This window comes from Ochotona princeps, chromosome 4 (genome assembly GCF_030435755.1).
Source record: "Ochotona princeps isolate mOchPri1 chromosome 4, mOchPri1.hap1, whole genome shotgun sequence".
NCBI lineage: Eukaryota > Metazoa > Chordata > Mammalia > Lagomorpha > Ochotonidae > Ochotona > Ochotona princeps.
In genome coordinates, this window is record NC_080835.1 from 37,075,824 (window position 1) to 37,092,363 (window position 16,540).

The window sequence follows — 16,540 nt, forward strand, 5'->3', positions numbered from 1 at the left end:
AGAAGGACTTGAAAACCCACACCACTCTTGCAGGTTGAGTTTTATTTCACAAGAATAGAAATTCCTGTATTTGGATGATACTGCCTTGTGAATAGAATCACTCCACTAATTGATTAAATGCAAAGTTATACCAAATCACTCCACTCAAAGTGAGGCTGAGCAGTAAATGCTCCCAGAGGTAATTAACGTCTAGGCATATCCAATCAACAGAAAACACAGTTCAGACTTGGGCAATAGTGGGTGGCAGGAAATCCGGAAGCTCAACATGAAACAAACCCTTTGGGTAACTTCATCTTACTCAAATTTCCTAAGCAATAGAGCTAGAATTCAAGTCTTCAGTGCCATTTTGAGAAAGTTATTACACAGAGGTTGTGCTTTCATGACACAGAAATTTCCTGCGTAATTCCTGTTCACATTTAAAGTTCACTCAGGTAGCACCTTTACTGAGCAGCCTGATTTTCTCATCATCAAGTGAGAAAATATTTCTTTGTTGCACACTGCACTTTATCCATATCCAACCACAAGCCAGTTCTCATCTTCTCTGCATTACAATAGCTGAGATCATGTTTTGTTTTCCCTTCTATAGCATGGCTTCGCTGAGGTCCCAAGATTTGCCTATTCCCTGTCTTCTGCTATATTTGGCTCAGCACACAATGCAAATAAATGCTAAGTGTCTGAATATTCTCCTTGAAATACACTACATTATTCTTTGTTCTATTGTGTTACTTAAAACAAGCCATTCGAAAGATATTGTCCATTCTTTCTTTAGAAACTTTTCTGAAATAAACCTACTGAAAAGCAGCACTTTTTTGGCACAATAACAAAGCAGTACATTAAAGAATATACACTCATGCATATTCTAATTCACTTAAGATTTATTTATTTTTATTGGAAAGGCAGATATACAGAGAGGAGAAAAGACAGAGATCTTCTGTCCAATGATTCACTCCCCAAGCGGCCACAACGGCCAGAGCTGAGACAATCTGAAGCCAGGAGCCTCTTCCGGGTCTCCCACACAGATGCAGAGTCCCAAGGCTTTGGGTCGTCCTCGACTGCTTTCCCAGGCCACAAGCAGGGAGCTGGATGTGAAATGAAGCAGGGCCATCAGGAATAGCACCAGCGCCCATATGGGATCCTGGGACATGCAAGGCGAGGACTTTAGCTGCGAGGCTACCATGCCAGGCCCCCTAATTCACTTTTATAAGTGAAATACCAATGGACACATCTTCTCAAGTACTTAACAGTAACACACTGTCAGAAAATTCTCAGCTCTTTCGACTTCCATTTAAAGCAAAGAAGAGGTATTTCTAAATCATCATTGAAAATATAATACTGATTTTTAGGAATACGTAAATGTAATACTGTTTTTCAGCTTAGATAAGATCAAAGCAGTCTTATACATAGCCACTCATTCTGCCCACAGCATTCCCAGTCTCAAAACATCAGGCAGAAGATAGTAAAAGTCATTCTATTCTTTATACTATACTAAGACACCCATGACAAACTCTAATGATGGCTAACCCCAAATAAATCCTACTAAACTCTTAAGTTAGGACTCAGAAACATTTCCAATTAAGTGCGCTTTCTACTTATTAACATTTTTAATAGGCAAGGATTAAAAGTTTTCATTCTCTCAACACACAACAACTGGTAGTTAGATACAGGATGGTAAGATGTCAACAGAAACAAAAATAAGTGGACCAAAAGATTATAAACTTCCTTTTGAATGTGTTCTTCCCACTGATTGTTATTTAATTCTTACCATCTAATTGCCATTTAATTCTTCCAATTTTTAGATAAGTAAACCAAGTTTTGAGGATGCGTATCAATGGGGATTTGTATATACTGCCTCAAACTACTTCTTCTTACTTATTATAAAAGGAAGCAATGCTACCTTCATGCAGCTTTAATACAGATGAAATAGGTGAATACAAAATCTGCTAATCCCTACTCACTGTCTCTCCACAGTTTTCTGCTTTTCACACTATTCTATTCTACCTCCTCAGGCTAAAATCTGACATTAACTAGTAAGGCAGATAATAAACCTGAAAAAAATCTATTTCCTATCACTCTAAAATGTATGGGATCACACTTCATGAGAGCTCACCATTTACCAATTATAGCTCAGCACTTCGTAAGTATTCAGTTAGACCATCTTCACTATAACCACATACAGCAGGTACTATTATTACCTCCATTTTGCCAGTGAGTAAATGCAAGTACTTTGAGGTAAGAGACCTTAAGTTGCTCGCTGGTTGCTATCATGCATCAACTTTGAAAGATAAGGTTCTGTAGCTCTCCCATATGAACTGAGCTGTGGTGAACAGTCAGTTTTCTAAGCCTCCACAGACACAAAATATTCAATATGATGACTCCTAGCCACACACAGGTAACGAGCACATGAAATAGAGCCAATGAGATTGAGAAAAATTTTAATTGTGCATAATTCTAATTAATTTGAATTGACTTTAAGTATTTGATGGAGCAGCAGTTTTTGAAATATAAGACCTCAGTCAGTAAAAGGCAGTGATCCTTGAAAACTGGGAAACCAAAAGATGAGCCGTACCATTATCACGGGTTGCTGTTCTGAAAGCATTTACAGGCTGTGGCTAGGACAGGGGCGTTCAGCCAAAGCTCAAAGTCTCAGTTAAGGAGAGGATATGGAGAGACCAGAATGCTGGATTTCATCGGAAAGAAGGTGGAAGAGATGTTAGCAGAAAAATGGCATGCAGCTCCTAGTAAACTTAAAGACGCCACCCATAATAAGTTTCTGTTGGACAGTACTACACTAGAAACAAGCATTTTATTAGAGTACTGAGGAAACACTAAATTATTCATATTTCTGACCAACAAAGAGGATACCTGTTATGTGTGGTAGAAAAAAACATGATCTCCAAAAAACGTCTACATTTAAACCTAACAGCACACAAATATGTTTCCTTATATGATAAAAGATATTTTGAAGTGACAGATGTTGAAATGTTTCTATTACTCCAATTAGAGTGGACCCAATTATAAGGACCCTTACAAGGCATTTAAGACCAAAAAGCGGGGTGGGCAGAAGGTCACCATCAGAAAAGACAATGTGATGACTGAAACAAAGAGAACAAAGTACAATCAAAGAAAAAGAAAATGGAGTGATACAGCCACAAAGCAAGAAATGTACCAGCTTCTGGAAGCTGTAAAAGACACAGCTCTACAAACACTTTGATCTTAGCCAGGTTAACGCTCATTGTGAATTAATCAACTCTAGAACTATAAGATGATACATTTGTCTGGGTAGGAGGCCTTGTGAACTAATGAACTCTGGAACAGTGAGATAATGAATTTGGGCAGGAGGGAGAGAGGGATATTGGGGAAAGCAAAGAGGAAGGGAATATCATTATATTCTTAGAACTGTACCTATTAATGAATTCAAAAATTTTTTTCAATCATTTAAAAAGTTACTAAATTTCTGATTATTGTACATATCTTATATACCTACAAGTGAGTTCCTGCTGTAATAAATATACATATCTAAAATGCAGAGGAGACTTTGGCATTGGGTGATGTGTGAAGCCTGAGGAAAAATTATTTAGAATATGATACAAGAAAAATGAAGTGGCCTAAACAGACTAAGCATAGAAAAATGGAAGCCTACAACTTTGTTAGTGAGGATTCCAAAGGAAAAGCATGGTAGATAAAGTCTCTTTTGTGTAACAAAATATTCAAACCATTGTAAACAGACTGTGAGCAGAAAACTTTCATTTCATTCCTAAAATAACAGCCTAACCCAATAGCCCACTGATCTACGATATTAATGAACCCATTAATCCATTCACAACATGAGAACTCAAATCACCTTTTAGAGGTTACACCTGGTCATATTTCTTGATATCACATAATGGGAATTAAATTTCAATATCAGTTTAGTGGGAACAAATTCTATTTAATTACATGACAGGATCCATTTGCTAATACCAGAACCTATGAATATGTTATCATAGCTGGCAACGGGGGCTCACAGATAATAGATATTAAAATGAGAAGCTTAAGGACCAATGTTGTGGCACTGTAGGTTAAACTGCTGCCTACAACCCCAGCATTCCATATCAGCACTGTTTTGAAGCCAGGCTGCCGCACTTCCAATCCAACTCACTGCTAAAATGCCTGGGACTCCACCACCCTCATGGGAGACTCCTGGCTTTAGCCTGGCCCAGCCCTGGGGAGTGGATCCATAGATGGAAGATCTCTCTGTATCTTCTCTAACTGCTTTTTAAATGAATAAATATTTAAATAAATAAGTAAAATAAGATGAGGAGATTGTGCTGGATGATATAAATGGATTCAATGTCATCACAGGAGCTAAGGCTATAAAGCAAAAGGCCTCCTCAACCCAAGCATTATAAGGAAACTATTTTTCCTTGCAACGCAGCTGACAACTCCTGCCAGCTACTGCAGAGCCACAGACATCCCTGATAAAGTTATCAAAACAAAGAACATGCAAAAAGCAGGATCCAGAACAGGGTGCCCATGCCTTTAAAATGATTGAACAAATGAATGAGTACAGCAGGCTGCAAACCTTTCATAAAATATACAGGACAAGAAATTTCAATTCAGTTCAAAATGTTTATTAGCCATTTGCCATCTACTATGCACAGCAGTTGGCTCTGGGGATCCAGACCTGTCTAGACAGGACAAGCTCCTGCCCTCCTTAAGTGTACAGACCAAGTTCCACAGCAATTTTGTAGTCAGAATGTCAGCAGCCTTGCTCAGCACAAGAATGCCATAGGCTCATGGCAAGAAGTAAATAGCCGTCGCACAATACAGACAGAAAACTAGCCCAGTCTGCATTCTCTTAACCACACTCAGCTTAAAACTTCACCAGTTCTGTAGCAATTAGCATAAAATATCTGTAAATCTTCTACCTACCAATAATAAGCCTTAGGTTATCTACACAGTAGATGTGTAAATCTCATTCCATAATGTTGTTGCAGTTCTCCTAAAATAATCCTGTTCTTATATTCATAAAAGGCTGAGTTAAAAGTACCCCACTAGAAATCTTCATAGAGAACTACCCAAGCTAATTTAATATATATATGACCAATTCAGTCTTCAGCTTGATCTTCTACAAAGACCCTATTGCTCTAGGAGTAAAGTACAAAACTATTAATGTGGCCTAGGTAGCAGTAATATAAACAACAGTTTAAAATAAGCACATGGCCTCCCACCAACAGAATGGACACTAGCTATAAATCAATACACCCAAACACATACACACTGACAGTTTCAGATCTGTCCACAAAATCCAGTGGAGCCTAGGTACCCCTTACCCACCTCTCCAAGCATTTACCACCCAACATACATCTTTCTGTTGACTTCTTCCTTAACATTTTAAACATACTATGTCCCCGGCCTAAAATATTCCAGATCCTCACCTTTTCCTGAGCCAGGTGTTCTACTTATATTTGCAAATCTGCTGACATCTGTTTTTCAAGGTCATCTTTCTCTGATTACCACCATCTCAAACATCAATTTAATCAAGTCTCCGAGGGTCACCATTGTGGCAATGAATAAACCAGCCATCTGCAACATCATCATCTCATATTGGCACTAATTTGAGTCACAGCTTCCCCACTTCTGCTCTAGCATCCCACTAATGTACCTGGGAAAGCAGCAGAGGATGAACCCCTGCCACTCACAAAGACTTAAAACACCTCCTGGTCCTAGATTCAGTCTGGCCTAGCCCGGGCCATTATAGCCACACGGGGAGTGAACAAACAGATGAACAATTTCTTACGGATACTTACAAACTGAATTTAAAGATACATTTACTTGGTGTAAAAATACTTTTAAAGACTTATATGTTTGGGTTTTTTTTTGAAAAGCATAAAAAGAAAGAAAAATCACTCATCTGCTGTTGTCACTTTCCAAATAACCCCAATAGCCAGGTCTGGGTCAGACAAAAGCCAGAGGGGAGGAATGCCATCCTAGTCTCTCCTTATGGATGGCAGGGGCACAAGTATTTGGGCCATTCTCAGCTACCTTCCCAGATGCATTAGCAGGAACCTGGACAGGAAACAGAGTACCTGGACTTGAACTAGCACTCTGATAGTGGATGCTGTCATCGCAAGCAGAGACTTAACCCACTGAACTCAATGCCATTCCCTAGTGTAAAAAAAAAATTTGCTATCTAAATATAAATGAGACAACTTCAAAAAAGCCTATATAAAAATCCATATTATGTGAAACAATGCTTGCAGTTCAAAGTTCACTCCTGTTTGGCAGCCTATATGCTTCCTTTCTAAGTATGGCAATTATGATTCAAAAATCGCTTCTGTGATTACTATTTTCCTCATTATATTTTAGAGATGGGGCTGTATCTATTTCATTTACTGGTAACCCTACCATTACCAATGTTGCCTAAGGCACAGAAGGAATTCCACAATAATAGTACTCCAGGTGTATTTACCACATTTCACACATTTTTTCCTATTTACTCAAGACATGGCAAGAAAAAAAAATGCTCTCATATTTGCCAATTCACTCCCCAACTGGGGCTTGGCCAGTTTCAATGTCAGGAGCTAAAAATCGAACACAGTCTTCAACGTGCATGACAGGCGCCAGCCAGCTGAGCCATCACTCTACCTCAAAGGGTCTGCACTAACAAGAAGCTGGAATTTGAAACCAGACCAAGAATCAAACCTGGGCACTCCAATAATGGATAAAGCCATCTTAACCCGTGTCTTAACTGCCCAAACACCTCTGCATACCTTGTGTTAATCACTTTAATAGATGAACTCATCACAGCCCCGTGAGGTAACTGTTACAAGGACAGATTAATTTAGATGAGGACACTGAGATACAATCAAGCTAAATAACGGGCCAAAGTCTGACAGCGAGTAAGTGGCAAGGACACAAGCAGTAGGGCTCCAGAGCCTATGATTTTAAGAACCATACTACACAGTCCCTATCAACCTTTGTGGAATGAATTAATGTCAAATCTATAATGGACAGTAAGCTACACCTTGAAGAGAAAGCAGCCAGGAGACAACACCTGGGCTCTTGACCTCCTCATTGGTGACAGACACACCTCTAGGTAAATAGCTACACAAATACCCTGTAAAACTCAGATGGCTGGCTTTCAAGGGATTGGCAAATTGAATACACTTTAGATCCACACCATATTCTCCCAAGGAAATATTTCTCTGCCAAAGCAAACACCTCTGGTGTGTCCTTCCTATTCTCAGGACATCTCCTGTGTACTAAAAACTTTACATGACAGCAGTAACACAAGAGAAATAGCACAGGTGACCCCAACAACAGTAGAACACTTTCCCCGATGAACTCTCCTCCCCTAACCTCTATCCCATGCCGAGGAGGAGGTGCCTTTACCTTGAAACAAAAATGCTTTGCTGGTGTTGTGCAGTCCAGACACCTGAGTGACTCCGAAGGCGGTATTCACAAGATCAAGCTCACTGATGATATCCATCTGAAGGTCAGGGTCCATCCCAAAGCCCATCACTGCAAAGGAACATGGAGTTGTTAAGGCTTACAAGGAAGACTAGCAGCAGCAATAACAGAACAGAAAATACAGAGGCATTGACTAACAAGAAATACAAGGAGCCAAGAATGACTGCTTCGATAACTCTCTCCCTAGAGAGAAAGAGAGAAAAGGGGAGTAACTGTGCTGCATCCCCCCTGGGCAGTGTAGTTTATTACTCTGATTCTCTTAGGATAAATGTGTTTCAGAATTCAGAACATAGCACCTGTCAGAAACGTAATATTGCCTGCATGCTATGTGTTAGGTGACACCCAAGCAAAGGCTGATTCAGCACTCCACAACCACAACAATACTTCTGGAATATATATATATATATATATATCCTCAAAATGGCACTAAAATATATATGTATATTTATATATATAAATATATATGTATATATCCTCAAAATGGTACTAAAACATATCCTCAAAATGACACTAAAACAAATGCAAAGCTAATCTCAGTTTTGGGTCAAATTTTACCACCAAATGAGCTGAACTCAGGACAGGTATGGCTATCAGATGATTTAGGAATAGATGGCTTTCTTAGCCATCTTTCTAAGCCATTATTTCTGATAATTAAAAAAAAAACATTAGTTATGGGCTTGGCATGGTAACCTAATGGCTTAAGTCCTCGCCTTGCATGTGTCAGGATCCCATATGGGCACCAATTCATATCCCGGCTACTCCACTTCCCATCCAGCTCCCTGCTTTGGCCTGGGGGAGCAGTAGAGAACAACTCAAAGCATTGGGACCCTGCACCTGTGCAGAAGACCCAGAAGAATCCTGGCTTCAGATCAGCTCAGCTCTGACCACTGTAGTCACTTGGGCAGTGCAATCAGCAGATGGAAGACCATTCTCTCTGTCTCTCCTTCTCTCTGTAAATCTGACTTTCTAATAAAAATAAATAAATTTTAACAAATAAGTAAAGAAAGCATTATTTGTTTATCTGAAAGGCAGATTTACACAGCAAGAAAAGGAACAGAGAATTTTCCCAGCAGAGTGAATCTGCTGATTCACTCTCCAAATGGCAGCAATGGCCCAGACTGCACCAAGCCAAGGCCAGGAGCCAGAGCTTCTTCTGGGTCTCCTACATCTTCCACCTCTATGGAACACGCCCTGCTAATCAGGCACAATCACCTGTAATAAAGAAAAAGAAATAAAGAGGGACCCTGTAGTTAGAAAAGGGTAACAGAGAGACAGGCCAGAAAAAGAACCCCCAAAAGTGACAGATATTGATTCCTGAATGAAAACTTCTTTTTTTTAAATCGCTCATTTAATCTCTCTTTTTTTTTTTTCTGAATGAAAACTTTAGACATTCTGACAGCTCTTGTTGCAGAGCATTAACACAAGATACATGGCCCTGCGCTGCCTATTTCCTTGTCTGAAAAAGGCAACTCCCTAAGGAGATCTGTTTTTCACACAGGTGGCGGGGCGGGGGGTTGGAATGAATGATTCATTCATGACTACAAAGTGATTTCCGATTATATATATATGGCAGGAGATTCCTCTAAGGTACTGTGTTTAAGCCATTCACAGAGGCTGGGTCTATCTACACTTAGCATTTCAACAGCTCAATTTTGATTGCGCAGTTGGAAATGTTTTAATCAGTAACAGCTGTCAACTTTGGTCTGATGGTAATGCAGTCGCCGAGACAGGATTGGCAGAGCTTGTACCCAATTTGGCCCACAGAGATTGTGAATATTCATCAGGACGCTGTGAGCTATCACAACCTCACCTGTCCTCCCACCTCCATTCCTGGCCCTAAAATGTGAGATGTGCAACCCACCCTCTCCTTCCTCTTTTCCTTGTAGGAAAAAGGAACTGTTGTAATCTAGGCTTCTGTCAACAGATTGGTCAGAAAGGGCTCTTTGAAGCTGAAACCTGTCCTTGTCAAGACTGAAAGGAGCTTAAATGGGAGATACTGTGCATTTGGCTGCCTTCTCAGCTATTGTCAGTTTTCTCCTTGTCTCCTGAAGTGAAAGCTTAAATTTCTTCCTCCCAAATGCAGCCAGTTATGGAACCGATTTATCCAAAGATGACTCTTCCCATCATTCAGTCTGCGTTCATTTAATTTCTTCAGCGGGCACTGCTACATGTTTGCTATGTAACATACAAACTGTAGGCAAGGAAATGTTCTTCTGTAACTTACAGATCTATGCAAGATGGGAGGTGGAGAAGGAACAGAAAAAACAAATAAGGCAATCTGAGGTGCTAGCAAACATCCTGCAAGAAATAGAAGAAGGTAATGGCAAAGAAAGCAACTTGGGTAGAGGGTCAGAGAAGGCTCTTTTGAGCTGAAGGCTGAATGACTTGAAGGAGTGAAACCTGAGGAGACAGTTCTCCACAAGCAGAGAACAATTAGTGCAAATCAGCAACAAACTCAAGAGCTCAAGGAGCAGAGACATAGCTAGTGCTACAAGAGAACTGGCAGGAGAGGCCAAAAGATAAGTTAGGACCAGATCTCGTAATGCCTTATGATTGACTGGGATGTTGTTCTGCTTCCAGCTGAGTATCACTGGAAGATTTTGAGGCTTATGCGTAAGCAAAGGAAAAGTGTCAACGTGCTTCGATTTATACTTACCTATTTATTTTATTTGAGAGACAGCATCTCTCATTCACTAGTTTACTTTCTAAATGCCTTAAGAAAGAACAAGACTAGGCCAGGTGGAAGCAGAGAGTTATAAACTTAATCCAAGTCTCCCACATGGATAGCAGGGACCCAAGTGCTTGAGCCATCACCTGTTGCCTCCCAGGGTGCACATTAGCAGGAAGCTGGAATCAAACACAGCGGTAGGACTCAATTTAGATATCTATGGAATTCAGGCATACAACCTGACAACCTTATGCAAAGTCCTACCTCCTGATTTAAATTTTAAATATAATATTTTTAAGTTTACATACCTTTCTTCTACTATTTATCTCATACACAGGCCCAGTTCACAAAGACTGGCCCAGTGCCTACTCTGTGCCAAGAACAAGTAAGCTATAGCAGCCCAAGTGATAACACCAGGAGTCTGAGACGGGTGTTGTTTTTGCCAACTGAGCTCCCATGCTAGCAATTCTGTGATCACCTTGAAAAGACAGGAAAGGAAGTAATATTTCAGTTTGATCTATAGTGTTCTACACTTCTATGGCAGAAATTAAATCAAAGGTGATCGCAAAGGACTTCCAAGCTGGTCTTTTGCAGGCCAGGAATTTGTAAAGTAGTCTGGGGAATGTGCCCTTTGCTGGGCCTGAGGAAGCATCCTTGCAGCCACAGTGCCTTGCTCAGGGTCTGACACATGGTAGCTCCTGAATTTATGACTTGATTAAGTACCTAAGGAAGTGGGTACATGATCATTGCTTGATGCAGTGGCCACTGAGCAGTACGCACTTCTGGGGAGCTGGGGATAACTAGGACAGGATAGGGGGTATGATGTCCAGCAAACTTTCTAAAAGTCTGTGGTTTGTTGTGTTGTCATCCTTCAATTTTCACACACACACACACACACACACACCATATTGACACCCTGTGCTGCCAGCTTTGCAAATCCTTCCCAAACCTTCTCTGAGCTCAGTCACGTAACCTGTGTGAGCCACTAGGATGAGAGTAACATTACACAAGCAGACGCTTGAGTGTGCTTGTGCAGTGGGGCTGCTTTCCTCATACTTTTACCTCAGGAAAAGAACCTGGCCCTGCGTTGGAGAGGGAGGGGTTGTTCCACAGAAGTGACTTGGCCATCTGGAGCAGTTTAGAACCAAGCCAGTCAAACCAGATCTAGATGATCAACACCTAGACAACCTACATATGTGTGAGGTAAAATGGTGATGACTCTTTCAAGCTTTAGAGTTTTGGGTGGTCTCTTTTGCAATATTATTGAGACAACAGTTTAACTTATAGAGACTTAGGACTCACTATGACAGCCATTTTTAAGTTGCTCAAATCTCCCAGACTAGGAACCCTGCAAGTGGAAAGGAACCCTGCAACTGGAAAGGACCAAAGGAATCCTAACCGTGCAGAACTGAAACACCCCCTGGGATCCCCACCTTCAAGTGAAAGCACACCACTCTCAAGCCAGGAAATATTACAGGAAGACTGCACTTCCAGGCAGCTCCAGCCCCACTTCCTCCACGCACAAGTTCTGTGCTGATGGGAAAGACCCACCACTCCTCAGAGCCAATTTCCTCTTTTGTGAAAACACTGTAATTCCTGCCTCCCAAACCCAAGAGTTCTCAGTGCCCATGGCATAAGCACCCTAGCAGCTCACCCTGGCACATAGCTGGGACCCAGCTGGGGTTTACTTCATCTGTCTTTCACAAGCCATCCCTGCTCCCTGGAATCACACAAGAGGGACAGATGGTTTCTTTCCTCCCAAGTCCTCTCCATTCTCAACTGACCTAGGAAGGTTTTCTCTCCCTGGGTTTGCTTCTGAAATCTGCATATTAAGTCTATATTCATTCCCCAACCCCTATTATAACTCAGGAGGGAAGAGGCTCCCCTGGTTTTAAGACAACACTACTGCTCTTGCTATGAAAGTACTCCATGAAAACAAAATAAGAAAAAAACTCAATTAGGCTTCTTGATTACAGTTTTCTTCTCTCTCTTTAATTGGAGCCCTTTGGAATGAAAATGTCTGTGCCAACAGCAAGATGTGTAAAGGATAGCACTTTGCACACTGTCTAGGGAATCAGAAAACCTATTAATAAGGCAGCATTTACATGGCCTCTCCTGAACCTTATGTAATGTAAGAGTACTGGTTCCACTATTTTTTTATTTTAATGTTTCTGTTTTTTATCTAAGCATGGAGCTCCTGCCCTTTCCTAGGAAAGTCCATTACAGCTTTCTTCTTTGCACATAATGATTCTACAACTGGCCGAAGCTGGGAGTTAGAATTAAACAGGATAAAGAGCTCCTGGAGAGGATACCTTTTTAAAATCTGGAAGGCAGCACATCAATGTCACAGGCACACTTTAGGACTAGCCCTGGGATCTAGGAACTCTGAATTAACCGAAACACCTGCTGCTACTTCTGCTTCTGCTACTTCTACTGCTGCTGCTGATGGCCATCCCATGGTCCCGCCCACAGGCTAAATAAATCCCACTCATTCCACCCTCGAGGCCAGAACCAGGATTTGCAGCAAATCCTTCTGAGTCTGACTCATTCCAGGTCTAACAAATTCACTGGCCAGAACAGCAGCTGTTTTCCTGGTCCAGGCAGAGTAAAATGATGCCACAAAGATACTCCAAGAAAGGATTTCACAACTACTTGACCAGTTCTTAATACCACAAAAGCAATTTTCCTGAAGATCCACTCTATGCCTGTTCCACGTTGGCCAATATTTTCCATGATCTCTGGGGCTGGGGGCTGGTGCTCACAGACCCATTATTCAATTCACAGTTAATGAGCCTCTTGGGAGTTGCTACAAAAAAGAAAAATCTCTCTTTTCCATCAAGTGGCAGTCCAAGGCATTTGCTAGGCACTTAGGGGCACCACAATTACTCCATTTACCCCCTATGTTGCTTACAAAAACAAATGAGAAAACAATGGGGGAATAAACATTGAGTTTATATTATTTACAGTTTCCAGCCATTGGAGAAAATTTATGGATGCAGTGTGTTATTACTCCCATTATTGCAGCTTTTAAATTTTCATGGTTAGTGATGTACCTGGAAATTGCATAATTCTGTTTCACCCAGAAATAACAAGAATTGCAGCACAGTGCCCCCTATCTTGACTCCAAAGTACATCTTCAAAAACTTCCCTGAACAAGCTATGCAAGCAGCTTCATTATGACACCTATCATTAGATCTTTTCATATGTAACTGCTTCTGCACTGCAGTCTTGCTTTAATTAAAATGTGCCTGATATCATCTATTCATTTCCATTAAAAGGCTGTGATATCTGAGTAGCTCACTAAGTGAACCACATGTTTATTTCATCTAGGACTGTTAACAGCCCAGAGAACAATTGTCTCACTTGACAAATAAACTTTTTTCAAACAACTGTTTGGATCATGATAAACTAATCACCAGCCTGCCTGCCTTTGCTACCTAAGAAAGGGACGGGGGTGTGGTGTGGGAAACCATCAAACACGGTGTCCACAGAAGCTTTTGCTTATATCCCTAAAGCGATGGGAAATTAAGAGAGAAGCTGGAAGAGACCCTCCTCCCTTTCCTTGTCTCTGACTCTTCTGATGATTTGTGTGGAAGACCCATGTGCCCTCCAATGTTCCAGCAGTGTCAAGCAGCACTGAGACCCCAAGCTCTCCAGGTAACAGCCACACCCAACAAGTCACCTCCTTCCGTGCCTTGCTGACTTCGCACAAGTTGTTCCGTCAGCCTGAGAGTTTTTCCCACTTGTTCCGCCTGGGAAAACTCCCTGGGAAGCCTTCAAGGGATGATTCTGAAATATCACCTACTCAGTAAAATCTTTCCTGCGCAGAATTAGTTGAACCCCTTGCCTTCTTCTGTTTCTTTTTAACACAACCGTCCTCTCTACCCCTATGAAACTACATAGTAAAAAATGCTTTCCAATCTCCATCTGGATAGACACAGACTCCTAAGAAGTCAAAGACCAAGTCATTTCCCCTCTACAGAAGCAATTCTGGCACCCAGCAAGACATTCAGCTATTGAATGAATAAATAAACATGAGTTAGTCTCTGCCTACAACCAAATTTTTACAGGATTTAGAGCAAATGGAGTCTGAAGAGGAGATGCAGCGAAGACCCTTGTTTTTACAGATCTCCAAAAACAGCCTGCCCCACAGCTGCAATCCTCCACAGATGAAGGCACTTTTGGACGACTTTTCAAAACAGCAAGTATGAGAACAAAGGCGTGCTTGGCCACCATTGTCATGATAAACACTTAGGGATGCCAGGAGTCCACTGGGCTGCCTCCTGCCCTATCACCTTTGTGACTGTCTTCCTTTCCTCTACCCAGCAGCCTTGGCTCTGCATCAGCATCCTGCACCAACAAGGGGGGTCGCTCCTCCCAACGTGCTCCAGAAGTCTAATTCAGCTGCAGCTGAATTTAAGAAGCAACTTTCCGAGGTTAGATGGAGCCCAGGTGCCCAGAAGCCTGGGAAATTCCGACAAAGAAAAGAAACCTGGCTTTCTTTTGTCCCTGAAGAAATCCATACTCCACGTTTTTCCATAAGCAAAGCAGAACTGCTGCCAGCTGGGTCCTGAGGAAACTGGAAACTCCCAGGTGCACCACTTGGGACTCCTTGGCCAGGCCAACGCCTGGGGCGCAATCAACCAAACTTCTGAGATTACCAAAGGCTGGTGTCCTTCATTCACTTAGATTAAATGTGTTCCCTGACCTGTGAAGGAAGCTTTTCCTCCAGAGAAGGGAACGGAGGGTGGCAGAGAAGGGTAAAGAAAAGTCACACCAAAAGAACCAGACATCCCTTCTCGGGTATGAAGTCCACAGGGCGCACCAAAAGAGGTTGGCAGGGAAACTGAAAATCCCCGCCACTCTCCCAAGTCAACGGTCCCTAATGTTGCGAATTTCCTAGCTCACCCTTACACCTCGACCTCCCTGTATCTACTACTGGCACCCTGAAGAAGGCAGCTGCCGCCAGTGGAACCCCGGGAGACTTGGGGGTAGGGGAGCCGGTGGAAGCGGGAGGAAGGAAGTGCCTCCCAATCCTTACAATCGAATCCCGGGAGAAAAAGGGAGTGGGGACTCGAGAGGATCTGTCCAGTTATCCCTGCTGCCACTCCCAGCCCCGCAACCCGCAACTGTAGCCAGAGAAAACTGGCTCCGAGCTTGGGGAGACCTCCTTGGACTGTCTCCACTCCGCCAATTTCCCACAATAAGTGTACATCCAGCCCTGGGCAGGGGAGAGGGAAAGCCCCTAGAGCTCCCCTGGGGCAGCGGGGACGGAACCTGAAGGGCTCGCGGGATCCCGGGGCTCTCCCTCAGCTCCTCTCGGTGCCGCACCCTCCCGGCCCCGGCCGCGCCCGCCGCCCGCCGCCCGGAAGCGCTCCCTCTGCGGGCGCGACTCCGGGGCTGCCGGTTCCTGACCCGGCGAGACTCGGCAAGCGGTTTACACCGCACCTTTTAAGTTCGGGCATGTGGAGCTCGTGGGTTCGCCCCGCTGCGGGTTTTGCCTCTCCGGGTCAGGAAAGCTACCGCCGGCAGCACCGGGGTGCGACCCTCACTCCTACATCCGCTGGGCCAGGTCCTCCAGGAAGAAGGCGCGCACCCGGAGCATCTTCTGACCGGTGAGTCCCATTCTCACCCTTTCACCCCGAGCGGGACAGAGCGCCGAGGGACTGGCCCAGGCGAACGCCCTTCCCAGACCAACGCATAGCTCCAGGTCTCAGCGCTGGGCATAGCGGAGGGGTTGGCCCCATTGCCGGTCGCCCCCAGCCCCCACAACCACTCCAGCCTGGGCTTACCTGTCCTGGCGGTGCACACGCAGAACCACACAACTAAAATCACATCCGTCGGCATCGCTCCGAAGGGTTCCCCGACCACGGGGGCACACCGAAGGCAGCAAAAAAGAAATGCGCCTAGGATGCGGAGGCGCGCCGGTATCCGAGCGGCCAAACTTGCTAGCAGACGGCGGGGGAGGTGGCTCGGAGGCGCCGGGTGCTGCGCTCGGGGATTGCGCCCGCGAAGGCGGCCCCGGCCGCCCCGCCCCCAGCCCGCCCCCCGCGCCTCGGAGCTCGGGCCCCGGCTGCGGCTGCGCTCGCCTCAGCCACTCCGGCAGGTTGCGCTCCGAGCTGGGCGCTGACCGAGTCGCCTTCGGCAACCCACGAAGCTGCCAAGGCTCCTCCTGCGGCGGCGCGACAGCTGCTAGCCCCGGGGGTACCAGAGACGAAGTTCCGGGGGACCCTCAGCCAAAAAGAAGGGGCTGGGGGCTCACGGCCTGAAGCGCTCCAGCCCAGCCGGGCTGCCTTTTCCCGCTGTGGCCACCAGTTCCTCAGCGCAGCGGAAGGGGCGACCGAAGTTACCACAGTTCCTCCCCGCCGCCGGACCCTAGTGGGTGGGGGGAGTTCCCTTCCGGAGACCGAGGCCGAGGCG

The 16,540-nt window shown here is 44.0% G+C and overlaps 1 protein-coding gene across 1 annotated transcript in view; it reads right to left on the minus strand.

Moving 5' to 3' along the window:
• Positions 1–16,114, minus strand: part of NELL1 (neural EGFL like 1) — an 860,846-nt gene extending 844,732 nt beyond the window's left edge. Inside the window, exons 1-2 of the mRNA XM_058663250.1 lie at positions 15,913–16,114; positions 7,375–7,503 (exon numbers count right to left, since the gene is read on the minus strand). Coding sequence (XP_058519233.1) covers positions 7,375–7,503; positions 15,913–15,967 — 184 coding nt within the window. The 5' untranslated portion in view covers positions 15,968–16,114. The remainder of the gene's footprint in view (positions 1–7,374; positions 7,504–15,912) is intronic.
• Between the last annotated feature and the right edge of the window lie 426 nt (positions 16,115–16,540).